The 15,046-nt window shown below is 43.2% G+C and overlaps 1 protein-coding gene across 1 annotated transcript in view; it reads right to left on the bottom strand.

Annotated features, from left to right (window-relative positions):
* Positions 1-14,128, bottom strand: part of IL13RA1 (interleukin 13 receptor subunit alpha 1) — a 20,813-nt gene extending 6,685 nt beyond the window's left edge. The window contains exons 1-7 of the mRNA XM_019536390.1: positions 14,043-14,128; positions 13,934-14,008; positions 8,415-8,563; positions 7,089-7,224; positions 4,922-5,042; positions 2,599-2,783; positions 806-957 (exon numbers count right to left, since the gene is read on the bottom strand). Coding sequence (XP_019391935.1) covers positions 806-957; positions 2,599-2,783; positions 4,922-5,042; positions 7,089-7,224; positions 8,415-8,563; positions 13,934-13,982 — 792 coding nt within the window. The 5' untranslated portion in view covers positions 13,983-14,008; positions 14,043-14,128. The remainder of the gene's footprint in view (positions 1-805; positions 958-2,598; positions 2,784-4,921; positions 5,043-7,088; positions 7,225-8,414; positions 8,564-13,933; positions 14,009-14,042) is intronic.
* Positions 14,129-15,046: the final 918 nt, after the last annotated feature.

The raw sequence follows: 15,046 nt of genomic DNA, 5'->3' as shown, positions 1-15,046 counted from the left end.
CCGCACTTCAAGAAGGACGTGCAGAACCTGGAGAGGGTCCAGAGGAGGCCACGCATATGGCTGAGGGCCTCCATGGCCAGCCCTATGAGGAGAGGCTGAGGGACCTGAATCTCTTCAGTCTCCACAAGAGGAGACTGAGGGGGGATCTTGTGGCTGCCTACAACCTCATCAGTGGCCACCAGCAGGGACTCAGGGAAAGTCTGTTCCCCAGGGCCCCCCTCGGAGTCACCAGGAACAATGGCCACAAGCTGAGGGAGGAGAGGTTTAGGTTGGATATTAGGAAGAACTACTTCACGGTAAGGGTGGCCAGAGCCTGGAATAGGCTTCCCAGAGAGGTGGTGCTCTCACCTTCCCTGGGGATCTTCAAGAGGAGACTGGATAGGCACCTGCTGGGGTCTTATGACCCCTGCCACCCCCAGTGCTCCTTCCTGCCTGTGGCAGGGGGTCGGACTTGATGATCTAAGTCCCTTCCCATTCATTGATTCTATGAAGTGTACCTGATCTGCAAGGTATTTGGTACCAAGCACCATTTTGCCACAGTATAGGAGTGGAATCTAGTGATCAGGAGTCTACATACTAATTTAGCTGTATGATTACAATACATCTGGAAGCTATTGCATGAGAACCCCCCCCGAAAAATACTCAGTTAGATAGTTTCAAATTAGTTAAGAGACCTGCTGTACATGTAATTAACTGTGTTTTGTTTTTAAAATATCAATACTTTAGCTGTTATTAACCCACTGCAAAAACCATACACAATGCATTTCAGCTCCCAAGTAAATAATTAATGAAAAAAATTAATTACTTCAATTTTTGTAGTGGTATCTGACTTGCTGTCTTTATATTCGACTTCATAAACTAAACAGCCTGATTGGAAAGCATCTGGTTGTTGCCATTCAAGAGATATTCCATTATTGGTATTCAAGAGTTTTACTATCTTTGGAGTACCAGGTTTTACTGAAATAATAAGAATAAATGTTAGTCAAAAAATTAAATACATTATCCTATATATTTTTAACACATGTACTTGGTTAAAAGTGTCACTAGATAAGTAACAAGACATAGTTCACGTACAGCAATTACAACACTGAAAAAAGAAGGAAGAACTGGCACCAGAGATCAACAGGCTATGTTCATAATTTGTAATGTTTTATTTGTATGAATTTAAGTGACCATACCATGGCAGTCTCAAAAACTGCATATATTTTATGACAACTTAGCTATACCTAGCTGTGGGTATTTCAAAACCAGAGCATGATTTCCTCATGGCAGGAAGTCAAAACTGGTGACTACATTTAAATCAAGATGAAGCAGTCTGAATAGACTTGGTAATAATTCATTATGGGAAGACCGAGCTTATCAGCAGTTACACATACCACAAAACTATCTACTTTATTCTCACCGTAGAAAACGAAACCCAAGACATACCAAGGAGATCTTTACTTGTTACGAGTCATTAACCTTTTTACACAATGTACACGAAGTATGTACTAGACTAGATCTTCAGAGGTTTCCAAACATGCTCTCCTGTGCCACAAGCTGACAAAGCGACTGGCAGACCAGACTCCCCGGTGGCAATGGGGTGCCTTGTTTATCTGGATGAAGCCTCACACAGGAGAAAAGGAAAAATAACTCACCAAAACCTAAACCCTGCTACCAGTAGTGTGAAAGGCAGACAGATGTAATGATAGATTATGACTCTGCAGTTAAGCCTATCAGTTGAATCTGTTGTTTTCACTAAGGGCTGGCAACTCCTGTGCTTGGGGAGTCTAAAACTTGGGCTCAAGATGGTAGAGAATCAATTTAAAAGGCTCTGATGACATCCAGATGTGTTCTCTCATCACTGACACTCGGGAGACTTGTGACAGCCGGAATAAGCAGCATTTAGGAACGACCCTGGGGTCACGGCTGGAAATCAAGGTCCAGCTCTTTCACTGATGTAAACTGGTTTTACTCTGTTGACTGCCGAACTGTATCAGTTTATATCAGTAGGAAACGATTCTTCTGAATCCACTGGCCTACATAATTCTGTAGAGGAACTGGTCCTGGAAAAGCAGCCCATCACCATTGCTGGAAAGGTTTCTCAGAGATACGAAATGGTTCTGAGCAGGCCAAAACCAAACACCCAATGTACTCCACACAAAAATCCACACACACTTGAAAAAACAGATTATCAACCCAAATACACCACTTTTATGAGGGCAGTGGAGAGGAAGGCCTTTAATGAACTGCTCCAGCTTACTGTTAATAAAACTACTTGGAAAGTGTTATAAAACACATTTTATAACAAAGCAAGAAAGAGCTCAACGTCAGGGCAAAGCAGAGCCAGGCTTTCAAAAAACGTGATGAAGAGTTTTATCCCGTTGCAATTAGGAAATTCAATCTTGACAAACATTGACCCATTACAAGAGGACCCTACCTGTTCACAAGCAATTTCTGAATGTTTCACAATGCTACTTCTCCATACAGGCATGGATGCTATGTCATATACTATTAGTAGAAGATAACAAGCATAATCAAAAGCAATTCTTTTGTTGATCTGTAAACAAATTAACTTTGCAAAGCACACACGATTGATTGTAACATAACTAAACCTACCAATTGTTGCTGGATCTTTACTTTCACAGATGGGCCTTACTTCTTCAGAGTCACCTCGAACCAAAATATTGATTGTTGGATACAAAGATGTGGAATTTGCAAAGGAAAGTCTGAAAGTACATCTGAAGGTTCCTTCATGGATATGGTAATCTTCACATTGCTGGTGACTTTGCAGGCCCTCATACCTACAGCAATAAAATATAAATATAACGCAACATCTCAAAAGCCCAGGCTGCAATGAATAAGTTTGTTTTTAAACCGGTGTTACCAGATTGCAGAAGGTGACACTTCATGGAGGTTGGCTACACTTTTTCCTACATCCACACGTGTGCACACACTCACGAGCTAGACTAAATTGTCATTTCACTCAAGCACTCTTTCTTTGGCCCTAGCTCCAGCTCAGCCCTCTGCAGACTGTGGGCCACTCAACCCCTTGGTATGCCCCCTTTGCGGGGATAGGGTTTTCACTCCTTCCCAGTCTCATGGCCAGATACTCAGTCCTCTGACACACCACAGTCCTAACTAAGGTGTCCTACTTAGATTCGTTTACTGCACCAGCAGGGATAGGATTCTGGATGGAGGGCAAAAACAGAATATAAAGAACACTGGGGTTTTTTTTCCATTCACTACCAGTACTGAAAAAAAATGTGGTGTTAGGTCAAATAAAATAGCTGGTTTAACTCCCAAAAGGAAACATTTCCCTTGGATCTTGTGCTTTAACACTTGTTTTAAAATACAGCTGCAAGACATTTTGAAACTGAAAGGCTGTGCTGGACCAAGAGGGCAAAATATTTTAGTTTCATTTAGAAAACGTCAGCTTTGAGAGCGACATGGCACTGTCCCCTGTGCTCCTCTCGGCTTTATCTGCATTTTTCACAAAAATACTTGGCTCAGCCCTAGCGAAAAGTGGTATCCCATGAAGGCACTGAGAAGCCCTATGAATTCACGTTCCTCTCCCCCCTACCCCTCAATCAGATCTAGGGCCAAGCTCAATTCCTTCACAGTGGAAGAAAATTCAGGGCACTAGCTACAGCGAATTAAGAGAGAACAGGTAGTTACTGCATATTAGTTGCCCTGCGGTGACTGCCCATCTGCCAACTATTAACCATGAGAAGGGAAAGCTAAGCCAGTGCAGCTTACCCCTCAATGCAACAGGGCTAAACTACAGAGGGTTAGCTTGCACTTACTGTGGGGCAAGAAAAGAGGCTGGAGCAGCTGATGCACATGAATCCCTGTCACCTTGTAACTCACTATTATTTTGTTTGCTTATGTTTACCCTTAATCATCTCAGTAACTAGAACTGGAGAGAAAAGGGGACAGGCACTTTTTATTTATATAATACATCGTAAAAATAACTCATTGCTGTCCACTGCAAAGTCAAGTGGCAACAAGGGAACTCTGAGCTTCCAGAGGCTCCAGAGATAAACTGCTGCCTTTCTCTGGAAGCTAATAAAAGCTGACATGCAATGAAAACCAGCCATTTGTGAGAACGTGCCTGAGTTAGCATGCACATATGTCAGTGCCAAATCCTTTCTTTTTCCACAACTCTGTCTTATAGCAGGTGGCTATTTATGGAAGTTACTTGAGAAGGGAGGGTCTCGAGAAGATAACATCATTTCATCCAGCACTGTGACTTCCAGAGATGAATCAGACACTGGAGAGAAATGACTTACACCAAACTACTACTAAATGTTACCCACTGTTGTGGTTCAATGGTCCAGACGTGCTTATAACTGCTGTGAAAGCACTGGCCTTTGGATACTGTCTCAATGGGGAGTTGGAAAGTCTGGCAGCCTCCATACTCTTGCCTAGGCATACATGTCCGAAGGTCTTGATGACCTCTCATGCATACACCATGATCCAAAAGGATTGATGGTTGCCTGCAATGTGTTGTTCGCATTTCACATGAGTCCAAAGGTTTTTAGAAATGGTGAATGAGCAGATGAGTAATTTTAATCTAAACGACAGCCCAGCTGTGACAAGGCCTTTCGTAATCATCAGCAAAACTCAGTGCCAGCTCTCAGTTGACTCTGCTGTCAGTGAATCACAGCTACTTTTAAATAAGCCCGAGAACCACACCAATGCTTTCCATAAGCAAATCAGGTCCCAACAAGCCAGCGTCAGCAATCTTTTGAGGCTACTGTAACTTAGAGTAGGGGAAGTTTCCTGCCAGCCAGGACTAACATTTTAATTTTTATACAGATCTTCGGAGCTCTTCCAGAGGACAAGCAACTCACAAATACAAGCCACTCAATGTACAAGAGGACATAACCATAAGAGTATTTGTAAGCCAGAGAGAAAATAGAAGCCAGTCAATACAAACCAGTAGTACAAAGTGTAGTTGGTCCTATCACTTGCTTTCTTTCCACGAAGCCAAGTACAAACCATAGACTTCAAGTTGTGCCAAATGCAGCTTATGTTACTAGCCTCTGTATCTGGTACACCTGAAATGCAAATTTAAAAACCCTCTTAACATTCCTTTTTTCTTTCTTTAAAAACAAGAAAACCACACACACCCGTGCACACACATACACAACCCCCCAGCAAGGGCCTCTCATCATTTAGCAAATCTAAGTTGCTGCTGTTCACCTTCCAGTAGATACTTGAGAGGCAGCCTGTGGCTTCAGGCTGGAATGAACACCTGAGTCTGACCATGCAAGTCACCCACTTGCACAGCAGCATGGCTCAACTGAAATCCCTAGAAGCTCCTCCTAATCACAAGCAAATTAAAATAGTGCTAACTGTTGTTTTTACTGAATCTGATCTACTATAGTGAAATCAAGAAAGTACCAGCTTTTCTTAAACCACAGGTGCTGTAGGATTAATTTAAAAGGAGTATTTATTACTGCCAAGATGGGAACTGCAGAGCTGTTGCTAAGAAAAACCTGCCAATACCTACCAAGTTACTTACAATTGTTTCCCTGTATTTTGAATATGGTTATCAGTAGATCTCCAAATGCTGCTGAATGGTAACTGTGGGCCAAAGTTGAGTATTTAGATGAGCCCACCATACCTGTAAACATTTTACTGTATTTAAGACCTAAATCACATCACAGAATGATAAAAATAAAATGACTGCAAAGACACTGTGAATCAAGTAGTCAACAGGACATCACATGTACAGAACCGCCACAGAATTAGATCTGTCATGTTTAACCTCACCTCTTTCTCTCTCACACACAAGTTAACCTTTCTTCTCAAGAACATAATAATTTCTAACCAACCCCTCCTGTCTGCACTAATTAAGATACTAGAATAGGTATGTTCATTTCCCCTCCAGCAAGCAGCAACTCTCCCAAGTTTTGAATATGCATGTTACCTTCATAAGCAGACAAACCTGTAATTGGTCCCAAATCTGAAACTCATTTCTACTCCTGACTTGAATTTCCCCTGTAGCCATGACTATTTAAATATTACAGGAGAATTAGAAGGGTACTTGGATACCAAGAAAACAGATGTCCATGAAAGGTCTATATACAAATTTAAAATAAAAATCTGCTTAATCCTTTCTGCCATAAGGATCCACTTCTGCAGTTCATTAGAACACGCCTAACCTCAAAGGGCAAAAAGAAAAAGTCATCCAGACCTCTGCACCTCCCCAGCACACACCTGTTTTTTTCAGGCTCACCTTTTTTGCCATCTGATTCGTCAGCCAGCACCTGCATTATGTTCCTTGCCTTGCTGTTATTTTCTCTGCTACTGGACTGTGCCGTATCATTCATGTTGCCTATTGACACTCATTTTTCCTGATGCTACCTAAGCATCCTCCCCTAAACCACTCATGGGCAAACTTTACAAACAGAATTTGGGGATGTGAAGCAGAGGCCTCAAACTCAGTAACACCACACAGAAGACAGACATCAACATTACAAACGCATGATAATCATTTCCAAGCTGACTTACCTGCAAGTTCTAGGTTTTGCTTTTCTTGGAGGAGATGATAGCAAAGAGTAAGCAACACTGAACTCAAGTAATAATTACACAGCTTGCTTTGAAAGCTTCTTGAGAATGTGGTAAGGTGCACACACTTTTAGACTACAAACAGACATTGTATACATCTCGGGAGAAGCCATTTTATTCATGACAGGGCAACTGCTCGAACATCCATGTCTGTTGACCTGGGACAAACCCTAAAAAGAAGTTTATCCCCAGATATTTAGAAGTGCATCTGAATGGTTGTCCCAGGACTGCATCATTGAATTAATGGCAGAAAAGTGGCAGTTTATTCAGCCACTTGTCAAGCCCTGATTGGGAGGGTGATGTGTGTATATGCCAAATCCAGGACTTCTCTTCCGGAGCAAACACAGGCACAACTTGTCCCAGGACAGGTGTAACATCTGTTCCTAGCCTTAGCTAAATGAACATCTAAATACAAAGACTTATTCTTAAAAATGTAGCCCTTTTAATATAGTCACAGAAACCAAAGATAATGTCTAGTTAGTCACTGGTAAAGAAGATAACATGTTCAAGACTTGATCATAGAGTGGTACCTTTTGGTGGAATGAGACTTTCCGCCCAGTCACTTGGGTTACTGGCATTATCTGATTTACATTCACTTCTCACTTTTAAACAAACTTCCTTATTCATGGGTACATCTTCCACACGAAAAAGTTTCTTACTCCATTGCTAAGTTTAAAGAAACAAAATGTCAGTGCCCAAACACATTAAAAGTACAAGGAAATCAGTGACTATTAAAATGTATTAGAACTAATCCAAAAATGGCCCAACTCAAAACCAGTTCTAGAACTGAATAAACAGCTGATGCTTCAAAATGGAAAAGGAAGGAAGAAAGAAGCGTATTTAAAGCTAACAAAAAGTAAGTCTCTATCAGCAGCATGCTCAAGCAAACCAACCAGCATGTCATGATATCAAACCACCTCCCAATGGGCTAGGACAGTTTGGCAACCTAGAGATGAAGAGTTGACTGTAGGATGGAGTACACTCTTCTGCCTAGACAAATTCTTCCAGTCTACAGCAAAATGGGCCAATTTCAATGCTGCTGCCTGAGCAAAGGTTTAAGAAAGAAAAGGGAAGTCAATCTAGCATCCTGAAATCATCCAAAATCATAGCAGAAGAAAAAGCACTCAAAGCCCATGACTCCAACAGAAGAAAATTCACATAAGCAGAGAACTATGGAATTGATAGCATGAACTGAACACCGACTGACATTTCAGCTACCACACAACAAACAAGTTGTAGCCTGCAGACAGCGTGCTATTGCCAAATTATTTGCATGCTGGACTGGCAGGAAAGAATGCAGCAATCAAAACAAAGGTGCTCCCACGAACATCAAAGCCAGACAACTTAATAGTACTCAGTAGCTAGCAGTGTTTCCGTGGGGCATTCCCACAGCACCTAGAAGACTAGACTGCAGCCAAGATCAAGCAAAGACTTGGAGAAAGATCAGAAAAAAGTAGAGTTAGGTTGAATTCTGACAGGCTACGTGTATAAGACTTTACACATCTCTCTCCTAGACTGAACCCCTCTAAATGGTTTCCCAAAGTCAGGGTAACTGGCTCTTTCAAGAAATTCACCTTCATGTAATCCTCTTGGAAATTAAGGTAGTTTATGCATTTATTAGTTTCACTTAAGAAGAAAGAGACAGAAACATCCATTATTCGTTACTATCATGCTTTTTATGAATGATCACCAACTGCTTTACCTAAAATCTGCCAATAGCTATGCTGTTGTTTTTGATCTCTGAATAGTCCACATCCCATCATGGAATAATTGGTCAAGTGTATGAATTTAACTACAGTGTACTTTCTTAGAGAGTGAATCACAGGTTTTTTAATTCAAACACTTGAGGAACTTACACTCCTTCCTTGTAATATACCATCAATCGCAATGTCTGTGGAATATTCCAAATCACAGCTGCGGCTAACGTTCTCGGGAGGTTTCCATGTCCATTTCAATGTACATATCTGGACAACAGAGTAACTCACGTTAGATGGAGGCAGAACTTCTGTTCCTAGAAAAGCAAAAGCAAAAAAAAAAGTTATGAGCACCACAAATATTATGCATTGTGCCAGTAAAACAAAATTCGGTCAGAATTGTACGGCTTTGAAAATGGTTTTTTTGCTTAAATTAACTTCCAGGAACATTGTCCACTTCCCATGGAAGATGTCATCATTTCATAAAAACAAAAACTTTCCTGACTATACGCAAAAAGTTTTCAGTTTTCCAAGAAAAAATAAGGAGTTTCTGAGGGGAAGCCCCCTTCCGCCTCTAAACTGACCAATTCTGTCAAACTTACTTCAAGTTGGTTTTTTTTTTTTTGGTTTTTTTTTAACAGAGCCTACATTCTAAGCTATTTATATTACAGTTTTTAAACTTTGTCCTTCTCTATCAGAACTAGGTTATTAAATAAAAGGATACAACTATATGTATTTTAAAGAAATCTATTCACTTGACAACTGGCTTTGCTTTTAGAACAGCTCTAAATCCCACTATAAAATGTGCTAGTAGCACCTATAGGTTGTTTTGCATATTGTACTTTATTTTAATAGAAATATCTGCTATGTACTCTACAGCTAGGTTTATGTCCCCAGATAGCTCTAAAACAGAGGTTCTTGATCCTTTTAGATTCAAGGAATCCCTTGGAAAATGCCTGCTTTTAGCTTTTGCTGTTTTTTGACCACAGAAAAATAACCAAGCAATTCTTTTCTTGCAAAAAACCTGGAAAAAACACAAGTCAGATGGCTTTTAGCCGCATGAATGTGTTTGAAATCTCTAGGTTTATCTTGTAAAACCTGTTTGCACACCTGCTAGTGGTAAACTTGCATGGCACCCTGTGGGTCCATTGAAAAGATCTTTCGGCACCCTGCTTGAGAATCACTTCTAAAAATAGAGCAAAATGCATGGGGATCTCAAAAAATAGGTGAACAAAATGAAGTTTACACAGGGTCAACTTTTGTAGCCTACGGATTTTAGGCTATAAAATCTGTATCATTAACTAGATTATTGTTTGCCCTGAATGAAGAGGCTGGGCACATCCAGGCATACGTATTTAATACTCCTTTATCAAATGACAAATCTCATTTTGAGGGGCCGGGCTGTGGGATGTCACGCATCTGATGGATGCAGTGTCCAAGTGCACATACGAATCTAACTCTCATCTTCCTTTTTGTCTGATTGTATCCTATTCTCAAAAGCGGGCTCAAAGTGAGTACAAGTTTGCACATGGCTGATGATAGATAATCTGGTTTCTGTTGGTAAGTGCATTTCTATCATCCACAAAAGTTCACCCTTTTCAATTCCACCCCCCTAAGCATGTAAAACTGACTAATCTCATTTTAAGTTCAAGGGCAGAGTAAGGAACGTCGATATTTGGCGAGCAATAACTTGTTACTGGCATATACCTGCAGAAAATTTCTACCTCTCGAAAGCAAGAAGTAAACAGAAGAACTGACTTGGAGGTTTCTGGGGATAAGACAATGTATGCGCTATGCTCAACCGAGGATAGTGCACTGAGGTGCAATTTGGGTCTTAACTTCCAAGTTCCAATATGTTCATATGACCATGAGAGAAACCAATGGAAGCAGTAAGCAAGCCTGGAAAAACACAGATACACCAAAGATAAGGCCAGGGAACAGAAGGGAAGGAACGCAAGATGTGCCAGACTCCGTTTCTCAATTGTTATCAACCTGGCAGCCTCTTAAGCAGCAGGGAAGCATTTTGGATTTATGTTTGTTATTACATTTAACGAACAAGGCACTAACAGAAGAGGCCAAATGAGGCTGGCTTCTACAGCTGGAGTTAGCACTTCCAGGTGTCCACTATGAAAGAAACATCAAGCAACAGGCTCCCCAGAGAGGTGGTGGAGCCTCCATTCTTGGAGGTTTTAAATATCCAGCTAGTGTTGGCCGGGATGATGTAGTTGGAGCTGGTCCTGGCTGGAGCAGGGGTTGGACTAGACGTGACCTCTGGAGGTCCCTTCCAACCCCCATTTTCTATGATCCTGGCTTTGCTTTCAAATGGGTCAGTGGAAAAAGAGAAACTGCTCTGTCCAACCTAAAAACCACCCATAGACTTCTTGGAAGAACTACTGCCAAGCTTGACTTAGCTACCAGCTGGTTCATACATCCTAGGAGATAGATGCCTTGGGCTTTGATCACTACATTTTTATATTGCATAGGGTACTAGAGATCATACAGTGACTAAAAAAAAAAAAAAAAAGTACCAATTCTACCCTATAACTTGTTTTTATAATTTAGTGTTATATGTGCTTGCACAATGCAACACCTGGTCACCAGTATTTTAGTGTTTAATCTGCATGAACATGCAAAACAGCAGTAACCGAAGAACATCCTTTGCAACAGGGAAAAAAAGCTTTCTAAGACTCTTTCTATTGCTCTTCTACCATGCTCTGACATGTTTTGGTGACAAAACCAAATCAACCTTTCAAAAGACAGCTTAGCCTCTAATCATATTTGTTCCCCTCCCCCCCACCCCTTATAAAATGGTTTTGTGAATTTGGTGATTTGCAGGGAACTAAAACTAAGGAGTTTTTTTCTGCCTAAAAGAAATCCAATCTTTTGCTCAATACCTTGTGTCAGGGTATCCTTGCCCATCACCCTACTAATTAACGAGAATTACTGCAGGCTTCAGAAATAGCATGGCTGCTATTTTCCAATCACTTCTGACAGCATGGGATGTCAGAGGCCAGTCAGTAGTCCCACGGAAGTCCTTCAGTGAGACAATTACAATGCTCAGAATTTAGCCATCTAGAAGCACCTGCAGGATCAAGCTGTTCGTAACCGAAAGGCGTCTTGCAAGGTATAAAGCCTAAATAAACCTCATTAGCATAACACATTTAAACCTAATAAGTTTCAGAATATCAACGCCATTTTCAGGCCTTGTGCTTTATGCTAGCTTCTGAGAGGGCAGGGGAGGAAAACTTGTATTTAAAAAGCTAGTGTAGAATATGCCTCCCATAAGCACCCAGACCTTGGTGCTTTTGTCAATTAAAATGAAAAGTGATATAGCGACCTAAACTGCAATGTTTATGACTTCCTTTTCACATTTCATGCACTTGGAGAGACTGTGTGAAGTTCAGTTAAATAAATACTGATGCAGGACCCCTACAATTATAGACTTGCAACTCAGAATATCATGCCTCAATACCTTTAAATTTGTAGCGTAAGCTGTCCATTTAGCATACCTTTCCCTGAATGTAGACTGTGATTTGGATAAGGTGTGCTAAAAGGGGAAAGGCTACTATTAGGAGCAGATAAGGACACAAACACTGAACAGGCAAAGTTTCTCCCCAAGACCACTATGCTGTCATACAGGAGCTGCATATCAGCAGGCTATGAAACAGGTTGCAAAATAACCCAGGACCCCATGAACACCACAGCAGCAAAGTGTACCTGACAAAAGCCTCTGCCTTTGGCTTCCAGCAGTGAGATGTTGTAGAAATAATGCACAAATGCCACCAAACACTATGTAGATGTATTTGCTATATAGATCCACATGCAGAAGATCTAAAGTACAGGTCAAAATAATCCATAGTTGAGATCACTGTACTTTTTCTATGGTTTTTCTGTCCTTACACCTCTCCTTGGTTTGACACCAAATATTAAAAAAAAAAAAAAATCACCAGTCTCTATACAAAAGAATCTTCAGTTCTGCTTTCTTCAATTTCTGCCCATTTAAAAAAAACTCATTTAGTTGTTTTTTAAGATGAGGTAAAAGGTTGTATTTCACCCTTTTAACCAGGGTGTTAAAAACCGATGCGTTTTGCTACACAAACACACACACACACAAAATCAAACAATGCTTAATTGAAGAAGCTTTCCATTTCAATACTATTCAGAGAAACTTGATTTAAAATTTGATTATGAAGATAGCATCTATTTTATTGAAAAAAACCACAGTAGACTTAGAAAGTTCACAGAGAGGACGTAGATAAAAGATACTATCAGCAGTCATGAGCCAACTCCAACTTCTTTTAAGGAAACCACTTACACCACGTTACAATCATTCATTATTTCCATACGTCCAGAGGCACATACAGTGCTGCAGCGATAATTAAAATGACATTCTACTTTGATACGCTTACAATAGGAGGAAAAAACAAAATGATTCAAAACCAAGATTTAAAAGGGAAAAAAATATATTTTATCTTGGGCAATGAAGCAAGGCAGAAATGAATCATGCATTTCCACCACTGATGTCTCCAAGTTCTGCAGCACACTTTGAAATGGCAAAAGGGTCAGCCTTTACCCACAGGCTTGGAAAATCAGGCCAAGTTCAATTTCGACACGCATTGCACGGAGTGCTAACATCCTGTAGGGAGGAAGCCAGCTTATTAAAAATTATTAGTACCAACTTATTAAATATAATTTATGCAGGCTTTCGGATTGGCATTTTGGCTTACAAAGGGACGCCTTTTGAAATGTAGACTCATTTTTTTAAACTTCAATTATGTTTACAGCTGTTATATTAGCAATGCTCTTCTGGATTTCTTTAATCAGAGAGACAAAAATCAGGTTTAATCTAGCAGTAGTTGAGAGGGACCAACTGAGAAGTAGGTCGGGGTTCATATTTAGCGTCTGCCTTGCTCATCTGGGGCATAAACCTCCTCTTCCCCCCAGTGGATATAAAAAGTTTTCTTTCTTCCTTGTTGGTGTGTGAACTTTATTTAGAAAGAGCAAGGAGAAACTGAAAGCAGGGTCCAGTGCCCGAGTACACAAGGGGATAAACCAGCCCTTATATGCAAAGCTGCTCATTCCCAATGAAAAACCTGGGAAAGAACAAAATCCCACGCTGCTCTGCCATGTCTGTGTTGGGGCAGCGTCAGCCTGGCTCACAGGAGCAGGGGATGGACGTGTGCTAGCCGCGGCGGTGCCGCGCCACAGGCCAACCCGCACAACAATCCCCACAACCGTCCCCCTAGCCCCCCACAAAACAAGCAACCCCCCCTCGCACAACACGCAGCCCCCTAACCCCCACGGAACAAGCAATCCCCCCAACAACCCTACACAAGAGGGGCAAGCCCAACAGGCGGTCCTCCCGACCCCTCCCAAAACAAGCGGTCCCCTCCACAGGCGGTCCCCTACAACCGCCCTGCACAAGGGGGGCAGTCCCCCCACAACAGCCGGTCCCCCTCGCACAACAGGCCGCCCTCCCAACCCCTGACAAGACAGGCAATCCCCCCCTACAACCGCCCTGCACAAGAGGGGCAGTCCCCCTCACGCAACACCCAGTCCAAACTCCCCTCAAAACAAGCAACCCCCTTCACAACAGCCCCCCTCACGCCACAGGCAGTCCTCCCAACCCCCCACGACCCCTTCACACAACAGGCGGCGCCCGCACAGTCCGGCCCGCTCACCCGCGCGCAGCCCCAGCGCCGTGAGGAGGGCGAGGAGCAGGGGGCCCATGGCCGCGGGCGCCCGCTCCCGGCTCCCGGCCCCCGGCTCGGCTCGGCTCGGCTCGGCTCAGCTCGGCTCGGCTCCCTTCCCCCGTCTTCCCGGCGCGGCGGGGCCGGGCCGGACGGGAAAGCTGGGCTGCCACCGCCCCGTCGCGTCCCCGCCCGGAGGCGGGTCTGGGGTTGCGAGGAGCCGAGCGGCCTCCTCCTCCCCCTGCCCGGGCCCGGCCTGAGCGCAGCCAAGCAGGAGGTGCTGGGATGAACTGGGAGCCCCCGTGGGAAGCCATCCCTGTCACGGCTGTCCCAGGGGCAAGGGCCCTGGGCCGGGTGACAAGACCCCCTGAGAGGGACAAGGTCTCCATTGCACACCATGCGCTTGAGGGGACTGGAAAGTCGTGCCCTGGATGGGCTAAACGCCGCCCTGCGGGGGGCAAACCCTTCACTGCCTGCCACCGCTCGCTTGGAGTGAATGAATTATCCCCCTGGACACTGGGATGAGTTCAAAGCTGCCCTGAAATGTACAAACCTTTCATTGAAGGCTGTCCCAGCCATGGCTTGCTCGCCTAGCCAGAGAATCGTACCCTGGAGCTGCAGAAAGGCACTGGAGTAAGTCAAAAGCCCCCCGGACATCAGCAAGCCCGCCAGTGTAAAACCATCCCGATCGCGGCTTGCTTGAGGTGACTGGAAAATCCCATCCTGAGCCACGGAAGGGCACTAGGATGCGTTAAAACCCACCCCAAGAGGGGCAACCTCTCTGTTGAAGACCATCCCTGCCATAGTTTATTTCAGGTGACTGGAGAATCCCATTCTGGATGCACTAGAAGGGCACTGGGATGAGTTAAAAGCCACCCTGAGATGGGCAAGCCCTCCATTGAAGACCATCCCTACCATGGCTCCCTTGAGGTGATTGAAGAATCATACCCTGGAGCTGCAGAAGGGCGCTGGGATGAATTCAAAGCCACCCAGAGATGGCCAAGCCCGCCGTTGAAGACCATCCCTATCACAGCGCACTTGAGGTGACTGAAGAATTGCATTCAGGACTTGCCAGTTTGTCCGCGGATGTCATCTGCCTTCCCA

Source organism: Crocodylus porosus, unplaced genomic scaffold, assembly GCF_001723895.1.
Source record: "Crocodylus porosus isolate Cpor-Errol unplaced genomic scaffold, CroPor_comp1, whole genome shotgun sequence".
Taxonomy (NCBI): Eukaryota; Metazoa; Chordata; order Crocodylia; family Crocodylidae; genus Crocodylus; species Crocodylus porosus.
Note: the sequence above shows the minus strand (reverse complement) of the source record. Positions and strands in the feature narration are given on the sequence as shown.